At 37.3% G+C, this 15,373-nt stretch overlaps 5 protein-coding genes across 6 annotated transcripts in view; 4 read left to right on the forward strand and 1 right to left on the reverse strand.

Moving 5' to 3' along the window:
* LOC105232961 (uncharacterized) overlaps positions 1–15,373 on the reverse strand; it is a 99,642-nt gene that overhangs the window by 80,441 nt on the left and 3,828 nt on the right. The window lies entirely within an intron of this gene.
* Positions 41–2,246, forward strand: LOC105232975 (uncharacterized). Its single transcript, XM_011214894.4, has 4 exons — positions 41–260; positions 339–649; positions 1,770–1,880; positions 1,955–2,246. Exons 1-4 carry the CDS (start codon positions 168–170, stop codon positions 2,118–2,120), a joined length of 681 nt encoding a protein of 226 aa, XP_011213196.2. The 5' UTR covers positions 41–167; the 3' UTR covers positions 2,121–2,246.
* LOC115066652 (uncharacterized) lies at positions 4,053–6,060 on the forward strand. The gene is made up of 4 exons (XM_029553273.2): positions 4,053–5,178; positions 5,296–5,618; positions 5,687–5,797; positions 5,895–6,060. The coding sequence occupies exons 1-4, from the start codon at positions 5,068–5,070 to the stop codon at positions 6,058–6,060; spliced, it is 711 nt and encodes a 236-aa protein (XP_029409133.2). The 5' UTR covers positions 4,053–5,067.
* LOC105232963 (uncharacterized) lies at positions 10,284–14,217 on the forward strand. Its single transcript, XM_011214878.4, has 4 exons — positions 10,284–11,685; positions 12,798–13,054; positions 13,125–13,256; positions 13,324–14,217. The coding sequence occupies exons 1-4, from the start codon at positions 11,062–11,064 to the stop codon at positions 13,457–13,459; spliced, it is 1,149 nt and encodes a 382-aa protein (XP_011213180.2). The 5' UTR covers positions 10,284–11,061; the 3' UTR covers positions 13,460–14,217.
* On the forward strand, positions 14,370–15,317 carry LOC105232964 (uncharacterized). The gene has a single exon (XM_011214879.4). It carries the CDS (start codon positions 14,511–14,513, stop codon positions 15,213–15,215), a length of 705 nt encoding a protein of 234 aa, XP_011213181.2. The 5' UTR covers positions 14,370–14,510; the 3' UTR covers positions 15,216–15,317.

Raw genomic sequence — 15,373 nt, forward strand, 5'->3', positions numbered from 1 at the left:
TAAAGTTGTCAACAAATGCATTTGATACTCGAACAACCCAAATATTTCAAATGAAAACATTGATTCAGTACGTCGGCTGTATGTGGGTGTGGGTTTTATTCAATCAGCGGTCCACCTACTAAATCAGTCACTTTTTGTACTTTATAACGATCATTTCGACAGTCAATATGTCTTGGAAAGTGATTTGTGTGATACTCACTGCATTACTGCTCGACCGCACGAATGGTTTGATTTATCCAAACCAGTCAACCTCTTTGGGTGTATGTACATATATTATAAAATTCTTCTACTCTCCTTTTATATTAATTCAATAACTATAAATTCTCTCTCTTCCTCAGCTTGTTCACTCCGTTTCTTATCCCGTTGTGGAATATCTTCCAGAGCGTAGCATACTCATAGATTGGTGCTTTCAAATGTCCTATAATTTACCAGGTTCAGTTTCGGCTTTTTATAACATACCAATTTGGCCGGGAATACAAAATCCGAAACCGCGAGATAAACGTAGTGTTGACAGCGATAATGATAGTCTGGAAGTGCAAAAACATTTGCAGTGGTTAGATAAATATGATCGCAAAATAAATGTAAATCAGCATCCGATGGACTTAACGGCTGGAGAGCTCTATCAAGGCATTGAGGATTACTTTTCCAGGTATTAACTCCAGATACACACAGACATGAGGTTGAGAAATGTTTCTGAGGTGAGAATATTTCGCTTTATGCGAATACGATCCATGTTGGTTACGTACGTGCGATGGTTTTTGGAATTTACGATAACTGCTGCTCCTCCGACCGGTTATCAAAAGATTTGTGTGTATTCTGAAAATTGTATTCTAAAAATTTGGAACGGCTTTGAAACTCTTAAAATTTAGTAGAGAAATTTAGAGTGTAGTTTTCTATCGACCCGTGTTAATCCTTAGATTATTCTTTAAGGTTTACTAGATAAAAAATACGTAGGCTGTAAGTAAGAAACCCATTTCGCCATCAACATAATTTATTTATCTAATCATATATGATAGAAAAACGCACGTGTTGGTCCGCTCAAGACCAGCCGGAAACATAATCCCCTTCAAAACCGTATTCTGAAAGAGCGGCTTAGACGTAGCTATTCACATTTAGTGGCTTGAATTGACAGCGGTCATTTGAGTTTGCTGAATAGCCAGAAGTCACAATTCCGGACTTTTTAACGAATAGCTTCGCGCAAGCGACACATAACGTTCCAATAGTATTCCTTGTTGAATGTCGGAATGAATTGAAAAAACACCACACCTCGATAATCAAAGAAAACTGTCAACTTCGCCTTGATTTTTGACTTGCTTTGACGTGGTTTTTACGGCTTCGGATCACCTTTGCCACGATATTCGGCTGACTGATCGTCTGTTTCCAGGTCGTCAGCATGGATCCAAGACTTATCGCCAGTAATAATACGTTTCATGACATCCTGGTAAAACATGATGCAAATTGACGCAAATGACTATTTTGACATGACATGTTCATTACAAAACAATTCCTCCGAGATCTCTCTTTCAGAGAGATTTTATTTTCCTCTTACTTTTAGAAAGGAAAGAACATAGACAATTTTCTCCGAACTCAGCAAAATGTAGAACACATGCTGAGGATCATGAAGCATTACAGGATTACCAAGCCTATTAATTAACTATTATATTACCTCCGGTTACAACATACGATTCTCTACTCTTACATTGTATACTTGACTTTTTAATCAGCTTCATGTACTAAATGTATTTTTGATTAAACAAAAAATTTTTCAGCTTCGGCGTACATGAAACCTGTCTTCTACGCAGCGTTTGCGAGCTAGCACAGCATCCATTTGATGATGACCATCTTACAATTCTCACGGAGCTATTGACATTTATACTGACGTAAGTAGAATAACCGGAGTAAACCAACTCAACCATATACATTTAATCAAATTTTATTTTTTTGGACTTATTAGGCCATCTATGCATCAAGGTTTCACCAAGCACGAAAAAGTTTACCGGGAGGCGTACGAAGCTGCCGAACTACATGGGTTTTTAGGCGAAAATTGTACCGCCCTATATTCCGAATGCAAAAGAGATATTTTAAGTGTTGTAACTAAAATTATATTAATAAATGATTGATTAAGGAACAAATATTTACACAAATTATCGGCGTTTCGTCTCGGATACTTAATTGAAAATGTATTTTGTTATCCTAACACCCTCCCTTTGTTCTAACACAACCAACCAACTAGATTGGTAGATGTGGCCGATTTTTATGAGAGGCACTCTGTTGCAAACGTCTGGACGCTTGCCACTTGTAATGAGTTCTCTTAGGATTCCTTGTAGACAGATACAGTGGATGTCTGACGACGGTCCCAGGCCCATTGTACGTATATTTTTCAAGAAGATAGAAATTCTGAATTAAGGGCTTAATTTCTTAACCTGTTACTCCATCAACAAAACTCGAAGTGTATTTTGAAATACTGTGTCACTTTAACTTCTCAATCTGATTTTAATTACACAATCCATTATATTAACCTTTTTTAAATTACCTTACCTAAAGAATAAGAGATAGTACATGTTGACTCCGAATCTAAATCTCGTTCTAATCTATCACTTAACATTAACATGCCATACGTAGGTTGCCTTTAATATTTCGGATTCTAGTGTTGCAATCTGGAAACTCATAATGTTATCATAAAGTTTGACATTTTTAATTGTACGCATACTCAAAACGTTTTGACATACGAATGCTATCTGTGTTGTTTATAGTAACTTAAAATATTCTTCTCGACCAAAAAATGGAATTAAATCGCGAATATCAACTCATCAAGAGTGCATAGATATACTTAATTAAATGTTTCGGCGATGAAGCTCCACCAAGGACTAGTTTTTATCGATGGTATGGTGAATTTAATCGAAGCCGTGGATCACTCCAAATTGAATTCCGTGAACGCCGTTTAAAATCAGTTGTTGTTCTGGAAACTGTTGATGCTGCCTGCAAACTGATATTGCAAGATGGATATTGAAATAACTATAGGCATTAGTGGGACCAGCATACATTAAATATTACAAGAACAATTGACTGTAAAAAAGTTTTTTCACGTTGGATTCCACACGAATTGGTCAATCACACAAAAAGAGGCTCATGTCGATTGGTCGAGGGAAATGTTAACAAAAACCGATAGCGGTGCTTCGAAACACGTCTATAAAATCATGGCAGTTGGTGAATCGTGGATTTATGCGTATGAGCCGGAAAGTGAACAGCAGTTGGCTGTATGGATATTTCAAGATGAGCCGAATCCAACAAAAGTTATTCGCGAAAAAAGAACTTCCAAGCAAATAATTGTCTGCTTTTGACTTTTGAGTAGAACACAACCACTTGTTTGCCAGTTGTCTTTTAAGAATTTAGGAAAACCACTTAAGGCGGATCTCTCTTCACCACAGCAATCCGAGGTCTCACACATCGACTGAAATCTTTGAGCACTTAAAACATCGATTTTAGTTATGAGTCATCCGCCGTATAATCCAGTAACCGTTTGGCCTGCGACGTCTTGGAAGAAAAAAGGTCCGATGACTCCTCCAGCAAAAACAGCACACAATACAGTGACTTTGAGCGGGTGTATTAGCTCTTCGTGGGTTACACGCGAATTTTTAGTGCCCCAGAAGCGTAAATTATGTTTATTTGCCTACCCGCTAAGATGGAAATGGGCCTCATCACTCATGATTATTTTTGATGAAAAATCATCTTCCTCTCGGTGGTAATTAAGAATGGCTTGAGCGTATGTTAGACGCGATTGGCGGTCAGCAGCTAACAGCTGATGCACTGTCTGGACTTTGTACGGAAACATCCGTCACCGTCGACTGATACCTATTTTCTTGACACGTCGTCTGGTCGATGTCGACGGCGCTTCCATGACATCCTCGGCAACAGCAGCAATATTCTCTGCAGAACGGCTATTCAGAAAAGCGCCACGCCTGGCAGCATCTCGTGTTGTGGAAGCGCTTAGGTGGTTATATCTGAGTTTACAGCAGCGCACCAGTCGTTTTTCCTTTTCGCTGTTTGGCGCCAATTGTAGCTTTCAAGTGTAGCCAAGTGGTCATGCAACGGTGTGACTCGCGTAGAAACCGCCTTTTTTGAAGGCGAAAACAAAGATTTGTCTTAAAATGCTTGAAAATGATGTTTTTTATCAGTTCGGGTCAAATTCATAAGATCGGTTAGTATTTCAATTCATTTAAATTTGTATTTAGTCATTTACTCGTCGATTTGGAGATTTGACTGCGTGTACCGATGAAAACTACTTCAATAACACGTCAAATTGTGATACATTTTAAATGGCTTAAGAACCATTGACATCCTTAATTTGTGTGTAATAACGTACAGAGAAGAGAAGATTACAAAATTTTTTACTTTATCTTCCATCTTATTGACTGGTTTGATACTCTATTATCTTTTGTTATTTTCGCGGCTAAAATATTTATCCGAGCAACGCACCACGAGTCTAGACCATAAATTTGACCATATATCAGCACGGTCAAGCTCATGAAAGCTGAGAAAAAGTTTAGTCAAAGCTCAAAGTTTTAGCTTTGTGTGGTAAAGAAAACAACGGACTTTACTAATTGATAACCGTTATATTATATATATCTGACAAATTACCACATGCTATTATGGATTTACTACATTAAGACCTAGATTTCTTGTAAAAGGTTTACAGGCTAATTAATATTGTTAACAATTTACAAAACCAATTGAAAATTGTCACCTGCATAATTGAGGGTATGTATATTTAGCTGTATTTGAAAGTCGTGATTGAGATATTGTCGTACACCAGATATTACGCGACATGACATTTGCTTACTAAAAGTTTAGCAAAAATCTGGATTAACAGCTTTTTCATAGGCAAAGCAGCATTAGCAATTCATTAGCGGTTTAAATACAGTTTAGTAGTTCAGTACAAAACCAATTAAGAGGGGTTCAGAATTCCAATGAAGAGGCCAATTAGCCACCGTTACACTTAAATGACAATGGGCAGGCATTTAGCATTCAAATATGTGAGATTAGCAACAATTACTAACAGTTGACAATATGTTGTCGCGCTATTTTGTCATCAAAATTTACACCTTCTCGAGCTTTTTTTTCAAAAGCTTCCACATAGCTGCAACATACTTGCTTCATCCAAACAATAGCTGGCTGCAGGTATAATATCCATTAATATTCCGATAAAAACAATATTCGCTTTTACAATAATGTGTGTAAATGATTTTAAAACATATATACACATATATACAAGAGACCAGAAAATATTTCTTTCAGATAACAGGCTCCATATCCTATCCGATTATTGGTTTACCCATGCATCGCTCTTTTTACTTCGATTGGGGCTTTCAAATGAACTATGACTTTCCTTACAACCTCGCTTCTTTCTACAATGCGCCAATTTGGAAGTTAGAAAAACGTGATGTAAATAACGATAGATCCCGAGATCCCCGTGACTTTAGTAAACTGAACTTTCACGGAGTGGAAACACTGGAGTACCATGGACTGTTCAAAAATTGGTTGGATGCGTCCAAAGACAGGCATTTTTTCGATTTCACAGCTGGTGAATTATATAACGCACTGGAGAGCTTAATAGAAAGGTAAAAGCTCAAGCTTTTAATAGGAGAAAAGTATATGTAAAATATTTTCTTTTTTATACTCTCTCTAGCTATGGCTATCACCGTAGTTGTTTACTGCAGAGCGTATGCGACATCGCTCAATATCCATTTGGCGCTGAAGAACAACATGTTTTACAAGACTTGATTACATTTCTCCTGACGTAATGCAAATATTTTATTTATTATTATTATTTTATTTATTTATTTTTTAATATTTTTTTTTTTTTTATTTCATACTAACCTCTTTAATTTCTTTAGCCCCTCATGGCATTTGGGTTTTGTTGCAAGCGAAGAGGCGCAACGCAAAGCTTACGAGACAGCTGAATGGAGTGGTACACATGGTTTAAATTGTAGGAGGCTCTATCCAGCTTGTAGAAGGAATTTTCTGCGCACGATCACAAAAGTGATTCTCGATAATAGTTGATTAAGTTAATTTATACATAAAACTTGGTATTTTGTAAGTCTTGATTTTCATAACAAAACAGTTACATTTTAAGCATTCTTAATAATATAAACACAATAAATTACATGTTTGGTTAAAACTCTCAGCATGTCTTACAAGACTCACTGAAACACGTGATTAGAGACTGAATATTGCCTACTTCACTGCATTCACTCAGGTATGGTAAACGATTCACCACCATTTTAGGTGTCGCGATAAGAAAGCGTCATAATTTCTAATCTCATTCATCTGATTATTGAATAGAATCGGGTGAAAACTCGCCCTAGACCCCATAACTAACAAGTCTTAAGTACTTGCAGGTCTTCCCTGGCTTTAATAATTGCAATTTGCAAGAGTATAAAAAGTTTCGTTATATACGAACTTAGCTATTCCTTACTTGCTGTAAAACGCTTTGCCCATTGCTTCGAAATAGGCCCTAGTTTCGGCGATTACTTCTTCATTTTACGATAATTTCTTTCCATCGAGCATTATTTTCAGATCGGAGAACAGGAAATGATCGTTAGGCGGCAGATCTGGAGGCCCAATTCTCCAATGCGGAGAAATTCAAAGCTCAATTCTAGAATTTTTGCCATCGTTTTCACTGACTTGTGACACTGTACATTGCATTTTTCGGCGATTTTGTCTTTCAAACAGTCCAATAACGCTATGTAATAGTCGCTGTTGATGGTCCATCCTTTTTCATATTTCCAATAAGAATTATTCCATTCGCATCCCGATATACATATGTACATACGCCATTACCTTGTCACCCGACTCTTGTCGTTTTCCACGCTTTGGAGCGGGTTCATGGTGTGCAGTTTACTCGGATGACTGTCGATTGGACTTCGGAGCGAAATGATGGAGCCATGCTTTGTACATTACCACAAAAGGGCGGAAAAAGTCGAGTTAATTACGCTTAAACAACTCCAAATACTGCTTCGAATCATCAGACGTCGTTGTTTTAGGTCAAAAGTGAGCTCGCGGGCCACACTTGGTACCGTTTCTCTATAGCAGAAATGTCTTGGTCGTCACTTACGGTCCCTAAATTTTCAGGAAAAAAATTCAGATGGGAGTCCAGAAATGGAATTTTAAGGGACATGTTGCAACCCATTTTTTATAGGCAGTAAGTAGTTCAGTCACCAGATCTTTGTAATTGTCAGATTTCACATTTCCAGGAAAATTTTTAACAACACTTTTAAAGACATTCCAGGCTCGTATTTCAGTTATATTGATCATTTCCAAAAATATTTTATCTTTCATTAGTTCTCTCATTTGCGGATCCTCAAATATGCCCTCCTTAATTTTTGCTTTACTGACTCTTGGAAATTTTTGTTTCAGATACATTCCAATTCTGTCCATTGCCTTAGCAAAATTTTTCATTAATATGCAAATGTGACAGTAATACCTTTTTGGGATCAACTAAAGGTTCACTGGTAACGTTTTTTTGTCCCGAAATGACCTGACGTACTGGCCATTGTTTCTGTACATAATGACAGTCTATCGCACGGCAGTCCAATTCGCAAAGGATGCAACACTATTTCATATATCCTTGTTGCATTCCAAGAAGAAGGGCTATTACTTTAAGGTCTCCACATATTGCCCAAACATACTAATGATAACGGATGTGCTCTAAAAGAACTCTCATATTATCATATGATTCCTTCATATGAACCCTTCTTGAAGAAAGCAATTTGTGAGGCCTTTCTGCCTTTTTCTGTAAAGAGTAATATTTACATGACTTTGGAGAAAAAGTTAAAGATTGCCTGAAGACATTCAAGAGATGCCATTTCATCTAGAAAAAAATACGATTGGTGTGGTTTGTCGGTCCATATTTCTTCAAAAATAATGCCGGTGAGAACGCGACCGTTATCGCGTCATGATAACCGACTATTTGATGCCTGGAATTGAAGCTCGTGATTTCGACGACATTTGGTTTCAACAAAACGGCGTCACTTCCCACACATCGCTTCATTCAATGGATTTATTGAGAAAACACTTCGGTGAGCAGATAATTTCGCGCTTTGGGCCGGTCGATTGGCCACCAATATCGTGTGATATCAGACCAGTAAACATTTTGCTGTCGATATGTAAAGTATATGCGAACAATTCCTCCTCGATTCAGGTCTTGGAGCAAAACATCGCACGGGTCATTCGCCAGCTACCATTTAAAATGCTCGAACCAGTCATCGAGAATTGGACTCAACGAATGGATCATCTGTGACGTAGCCGCGGCCAAACTTTTGAAAGAGATGTTCTTCAAAAAATCTAATGGATCTTCCTTCGAATGATAATAAACATTCCCCATTAAACTTGAAGTTTTTGAGTTTTTTCTTAAAAAAAAGCTATCTGTAAAGCGTACTGTAGCTTCGGAGCAGCTGATATTAACAGTTTTTTTATCGACATATAAATATATAAAGGGACAAAACCGGGTAACTATTAAACGAACGTTATTGTCATTAAATCAGCATAACAATAATTGTAAATGAAAGGCGATAAGCACAATGAGTTACAATACTTATGTGATTCACAGCAAAATAAAACAATATCGTGATCACAATGCAGTTGTAAATGCATTTCGCAATTTTTTGCAGCGTTCACAAACCTATAAAAACTGCACATTTTTCCGTTAAAATTTCACTTATAAAAACTTATTATTTATTACATTACTTTAACTGCATATGTTCATATGTAATTTATAATATTTGTTTCTGACATTAAAGGCGAATTTCCTAATTAGTAATGCATTGAAGTGGTCATTAATTTTATTGAGTTACTAATTTTCCAACATTTCCACATTGCCATTGTGAAGAATAATTATAAATAAATTTGTTTATGCATTTTATGGCAATTAGCACATTATCACGCTGTATTGATTGCAGACAAACAAATGCATTTGTGTATACTTGTAAATTTACAAATATTTATAGAAAAGGCGAAAAATTGCAGTCTGCAAAAATTTGCCTATGAACTAATAGATACACTCAAAATTTACATACAAATTATGAAATATGCATGATTATCGCATCAGAACGGAAAAACTTCATAAAAAATTCTTGTAGTTTTTATTCAGATGCGTAATTGCAGTGCAAACAAAATAAGTCACACATACGCCCTGGCGACCGAACTAGAAGCAAACAAGCACGCAACTCTTTATTTGCCAAAGTTCTTTGCAACGGTTTGTAGTTGGTCTGCTGCACTTGTTTGTTGTTGTTTTTGGTTTTTTAACACTCAGTTAAATACCCAGTTATTTTTTGTTTTTTTTTTCTTTTTCTAACGCTAAACTAAATCTCTCGTTTTGGACTTAATGAATGTGCACTAGATGCCACATGCACGCTGCTTAATATATCATAAGCATTGTGACAAAAAAGTGCCCGGAAATTTTAAATAAAACGCAAAACATTTAATTATTCATCAATATTTACTTTTTCGCCTTCAAAGCAATCCCCACCCCACGGCTTTTCCAGTCCAGGTTCTATTCAGGATAAGTAGGAGTTTAACCTGCTGCAGTATCCAGAACGAAGCTGCTCAAGGGTTTCTCTCTAATCTAGCGATTCCACTCCAAACAGGTCATTGCAGGGATGATTTCTGCAAAAGTACTGTTAACTGCTTGAAGAGGAGTTCATTATACTACGGCGGTTGATCGATGGTATTCATTGCCATCGTGGTTCGATGCGATGGTGCATTATTATCATGTAAAATCCATGAATTCTTCAATTCCGGCCGTTTTCAACGGATCTCAAACACCTCAATATGGCCAAATAGAACTCCTTATTGACCGACTGTCCCTCCGGAACAAATTCATGAAGCATCAAATCACGACTACTGAAAAACAATCAACATCACCTCGATTTTTGAGCGGCTTTTGCGTGTTTTTTAGTTTTGGCTTTGTTTTTCCCTCCATTCCGACGATTGTTGACTTGTTTGCATGTCAAAGTCATACACCCATGTCTCATCTGCAGATATAATGCTCTCCATGAATGTGGGATAGAAATTCTCACTATCAAGCATGTCCAAAGAGACCTGTTTACGGTACTATTTTTGACGAGTCGAGCAAGAACGCATTTCATACCCAAAATATCCACCAAAATCATTCGAACGGACTCGAGAGAGATGTCGAGCTTTCTTACCATCTCCCTAACACTTGTTTGACGATTCTCAAGCACAATATCCTTCACTTTTCTAATTCAGTGGAAGATGTCGAAGGTCGTTCAGAACGAAGCATGTCTTCAACGATTAATTACAAGTTCCGGATGCTCTTTTGTCACAATGTATACTATGTACATATGTATATATGTTAGCGTAGTTATTAGTAACCGACAGGTCTCTACGATATCTCTAGTAGGATTAAGAACCATATTAAGTTTCTCAATAACTACATTGCAGTTGTGAGGACAAACTCCATACATACTCTTAGCCTCTGAAGGCTTATTGAGGATTGAGAATGATTACTAAATTTAACTTTTCTTAACTTACAGAAATATTGCTTATTTAGATTTGCAGAACCAAAATTCTCCAAATCACTGTCTTATCGCTGCTACCCTCGTATGAAGTATGCAAAATGTTTTCGAAGAGATTAGCTGAAACCGTTAAACGAAGACGACATATTTTAATTCTTAATAAGCTTTGGCCGTGAGAGCACTCAAGCGTACAGTGTGTCCACAGCATTGCAGTGCCATCAGCAAAGAATACAACAAAAGTTGCAAAAACAATAGCAAATTACATAAATCTTGAGTGCTTGCAGATTGTACGAAAAAAGGGCAAAGAAAAAAATTCAAATATTTTAGGCACAAATCTCCAGTGTCTTACACACTCTCCGACAGACGAAAATATATCAAGTATAAGAAGAAAGCGTGCGCACATAAATTACAAATTAACATACTTAATGTAATTACAAACGCTGCCATTCTCGCGCATATTTACACGCTAAGCTCACGCCTGCGAGCCTGTCAGCCACGTTACCCGACCACATCAATACCAATACCGATGGCGGCGCATTCATACGCAACATTCGCTGGACCGACTTGTCTCCGCCGCTACTGGCTAATATGCTGCCAAATAATACTGTTCGCTTGTTTTCTGTTCTTGCTAATAGTATTATTACGCCCGTCGTACATCTTGACCAACGGCAATGACAACGCGTACAACAACAACATTAGCAGCAACAGTAGTACGCAACGTGACGGCGATTTTCCAACGCAAATTCGCAATAAATTAGAGGAAAATCCCAATAGTCAGCAGGAAGCGCCACATCACCACAACCGAAGCGTTGAAGGCAACGTTGTTGTTGTTGGTGGTGTGGTCGGTGGTTTACTTGACGACCACAACAATTTGCCCAAGTCACGCAACGCTGCTGGACGCGACTACGGTAGAAAAAATGCTTGGCCTGCGAATAACTACGCGCCCGCGGGTTCCACATTCGTTACGGAGGACGGCGAGGAAATTATTACTAGCAGCGCTAGGATTCTGCATAACAGTGAAGTTAACAACGGAAATGCAGTGGAAAATAAAACTAGCACACAGGATCCTATCAAACGCGCACCACTGGGGAATATATTGAAGAGCAGACAGAAAAAGTTCATCATTTTTAGTGGAGCTGGCGTGGTGAAAGTAAGTAGTCCCATATATGATTGGTAGTTTTGGTTTATATTTGTATAGTATAAGGATAAAGTGCCGAAAGTTTGATATCAAGATACCGAGAAAGTCCGATATTAAAGAAACTGTTACAAAGGGTTTTTCAATAAGAGTGCTACACATTTTTTTTAATAAAATAAAAACGATTTGGGAATCAATGAAATTCTTTATTGCTGTGAAAGTACATTCAATGCCATTATGTATGGAACTCGATTTCTTTTGCATGGCCACCACGGGCACGCTTGCAGAAATCCAGACGCTGAAGTTTATCAATTGTTGCTGGCTTGTTGACATAGACCATACACTTGACGTAGCCCGACAGGAAATAGTCTAATACCGTCAAGTCCGACGAACGAGGCCGCGATAACACATTCACCAAACTTGTTTTTCAATAAATTGATTGTGACATTCGCTGTTTAGTTTGTAGCGTCATCCTGTTGGAACTACATATAGTTCAAATCCATATCATTCAACTCGGGCCAAAAATATTCGGTTATCATTGAGCGGTAACGGCTCCCATTCACAGTAACGTTCCGGTCTTGATCATCACGGAAAAAGTACACCCCAATGACGTCGCCGGCTCATAAAGCGCACCAAATCGTTATTTTTCGGGATGCAATGGTGACTCTTGGAGTACGTAAGAATGTACTTTCACAGAAATAAAGAATTTCATTGATATTCCAAACCGTTTTGGTTTTGTTTATTAAAAACTCCGTTACAAACTATAGTGGTTCAAGACATGGACGAGTGCAATTCAAACTGATATCTCAAAATGTGAGGGACCAGTTCACGTTTACACAAACGGACAGAGAGACGAACATGGCTAAATCAACTCAGATCGTCGCGCTGAGTTTCTTCGCACGAGAGAGATCATTTAGCAATAGTCTTCTATTTTTTAATAGCTCTTTTTACATTATTATCCTCATCTATTCTGTTTTGTAACAAAAATATAGTAAAAACTTATCCAACTATTGACTATTGTATTCCGGAAATGTTCAAAAGTTAGATTTGTAAGACCTGCTAGCAAACTGAACTATTACTTAATCACAAAAAGATAAAATGTTTCTATCTACCATATCTCTTTTCAGTACGTCGTGGGTGTATCTTTTCCAATTCCTCTCACCGATCCGCATCGCTCATTTAATCACTACTACAATTTACAAATCCAATATCCAAACCTGCCGAGGCCGCTCTATTGGTGGAATTTTTTCAATTCTAGTAGTTTTGCAGCTCGTCGCCGACAGCGTCAACTAACGGAGGCCACCCATATGAAACTCGATCCACATATTAAACACGATGCAAGTCGTGAATTTATTTACAAAGGAATCGAGCAAATTTTTGAACAGTATGTGGAATGTTGTACAGAAATCTTTAGAAGCATATATGAATAGCACGTTTGCCATATCGTTTTTTAGGCAAGGTCTACCGGGTGAATTCTGTTTACAACAAGCCATCTGTGAAGTCTCCCAACTGCCGTTTCATGTGCCACGAATTTGGCGTAATGATTTGAGACACTTTTGGCAGGCCATAATCAATGCTATATTAATGTAACTAACGGTTCATTTATAAAATATATATACTACATTTAATTAATCGTTTCTGTTGACTTTACAGACCCACTGTACCCAATGTGGATATGAAATATTTGCATGCCAGCCAAGCGGGACGTTTCGGTGTTGACTGTCAACAAGCGTTTAGTCAGTGCCCACAAAGAGTAAATGAGTGGCTGCGCAGAGTGGTCAATATTTGAGATACGAAATCATTTAATGAGAGCTGACCAAAAGCTGTGCAAATGCATTGACTAAACAAGCTTGTATATTTATTGTACCGTTAAACTAAAAGCGTTGATGAAATAGTAGTCTAATAAAATATATATTTTTTTTTGAATTTTATAAAATTTAAAGCAAAGATAAAATTGGAAAAACTTTCTAAAATCCCCAAGGGGATGTTTGCATCCTCTCAAAAAGCAAAACTGCTGACTGCACGAAAAATCAGCCTATTTACATAATCTAACCTAACCTAATCCCAAAGTGACGTTATAAAACCGGAGGGACAAAAAGGTTTTTAGATGCAGTTGATTGTTTATTGACTTAAGGGATATTCGAATCCCTCGGAAACCGTAATGTATAATACAATAAAATCAAATCAAAACAGTTTGTAGACGTCACTTTGGCTACTCTACAGATGGCAAGAACATTCCATCGTTATAAAATTCAAATGCTATTCTTTGGTAATAGACTAAAATTAAAAAAAAGAGCAAGCAATTTGTATGCTTTCTCGTTGCTTTTTATTGTACTACATTCCCACCGTCAGATACCTATTTGAGTTAACTTCCAAGAATCGAACTATTTCGACAAGGTTGCAATATTGAGAAAAAATGGCTGAAAAAGATGTGGGAGCTTCAAGAGCTTTGCGGATGGTTTCTTTAAGCGGCGTAGCTGTTTGGAATGACAGGATTAAAAGTAGAGCTTTATAACCGATACTCGGAAAACAATATGTGAAAGTGTTCCTATTACATAAGAGAGTATTAGTAAGATCCGTAAGATCTTACAACAAGAATACTTTACACATTATACTTACAAGCCAATTTTACAATTTTTTCTACCATAAGGCATACATACAAATACTCGTCATGAAACATGTCAGCAATTTCATTCCTTCATAAAAAATTTGTGCAGTAACAACTTCTTTCGGTGTAAAAATATTTTAAAAAAAATCTGAATACATAACTATTGGCTTATCTACAAATTCGAAATTTTCTATACGTTCATTCATAGTATATTTAATTTTAAAAATAAAAAATGTTTGTTTCGGCCTTATGTGGACGATCCCTGGCTTGTGGTGGGCAAAAGCTTATGTCAAGGGCTATCCTTTCCGCGTCGGTTATTGCTAAGACACAAACGGCAAATCGTTTTATAAACTATCGACTCGAATGTTCCAAAGATGGTACGCGTTTGAAAAAACCACCGAGAAAACCACGAACCATATGGTTAAACCCTGAATGTTGTTTGGATCTTTGTCCCAATGTACAGCCACGTTTCGATGAACGCTTTTACAAAGCATCCGATAAGGCAAAGCGCAAGTACACACAAACATGGGTTGAATGTCCAGAGATGAGATATGCTCGGAAGAAAGTATGCTGTTATGATAACATCATACATCCCACTTTTAAACGACGCACTCACAAGAGAAAAGTCGCTGCAGAGGAGTGTAAACCTAGACCGACTAAATTGATGACATGTAAGACGGTGTCGAAAAGGAAATGCCCAAGATTTATCTTGCCTGGTTGCAAAGCCGCTCGTGATCCTGCAAAATGTGGTTACGCACGACCGAAGGTTGATTGTCATAAAGTCTGCACGCCTTATCCGAGTTTCTCGGAATGTGTAAAGAAGAAAATCGCTCCACCACGGCCGATCGAATGTCGCTGTCTAGATATACCAACTATGTGTGAAGTATGGATAGAATTTCGGCGAACTTTGGGCCTCAAACAGAAGCGTAAACATTAAATTAAAAATTACTAACACTGGAGAAACAAAAAATGTAGATCCTTTGTATGAAAAAATTAACCTTACTGTAAAAATTAAAATAATAAAAAGTGTAACTTCGAACTACTTTGAAATATTTATTTAGTAGGATTTGACAGATATCTTTAATCAATTTCACA

Source organism: Bactrocera dorsalis, chromosome 2 (genome assembly GCF_023373825.1).
Source record: "Bactrocera dorsalis isolate Fly_Bdor chromosome 2, ASM2337382v1, whole genome shotgun sequence".
In the NCBI taxonomy this organism is placed as follows: domain Eukaryota; kingdom Metazoa; phylum Arthropoda; class Insecta; order Diptera; family Tephritidae; genus Bactrocera; species Bactrocera dorsalis.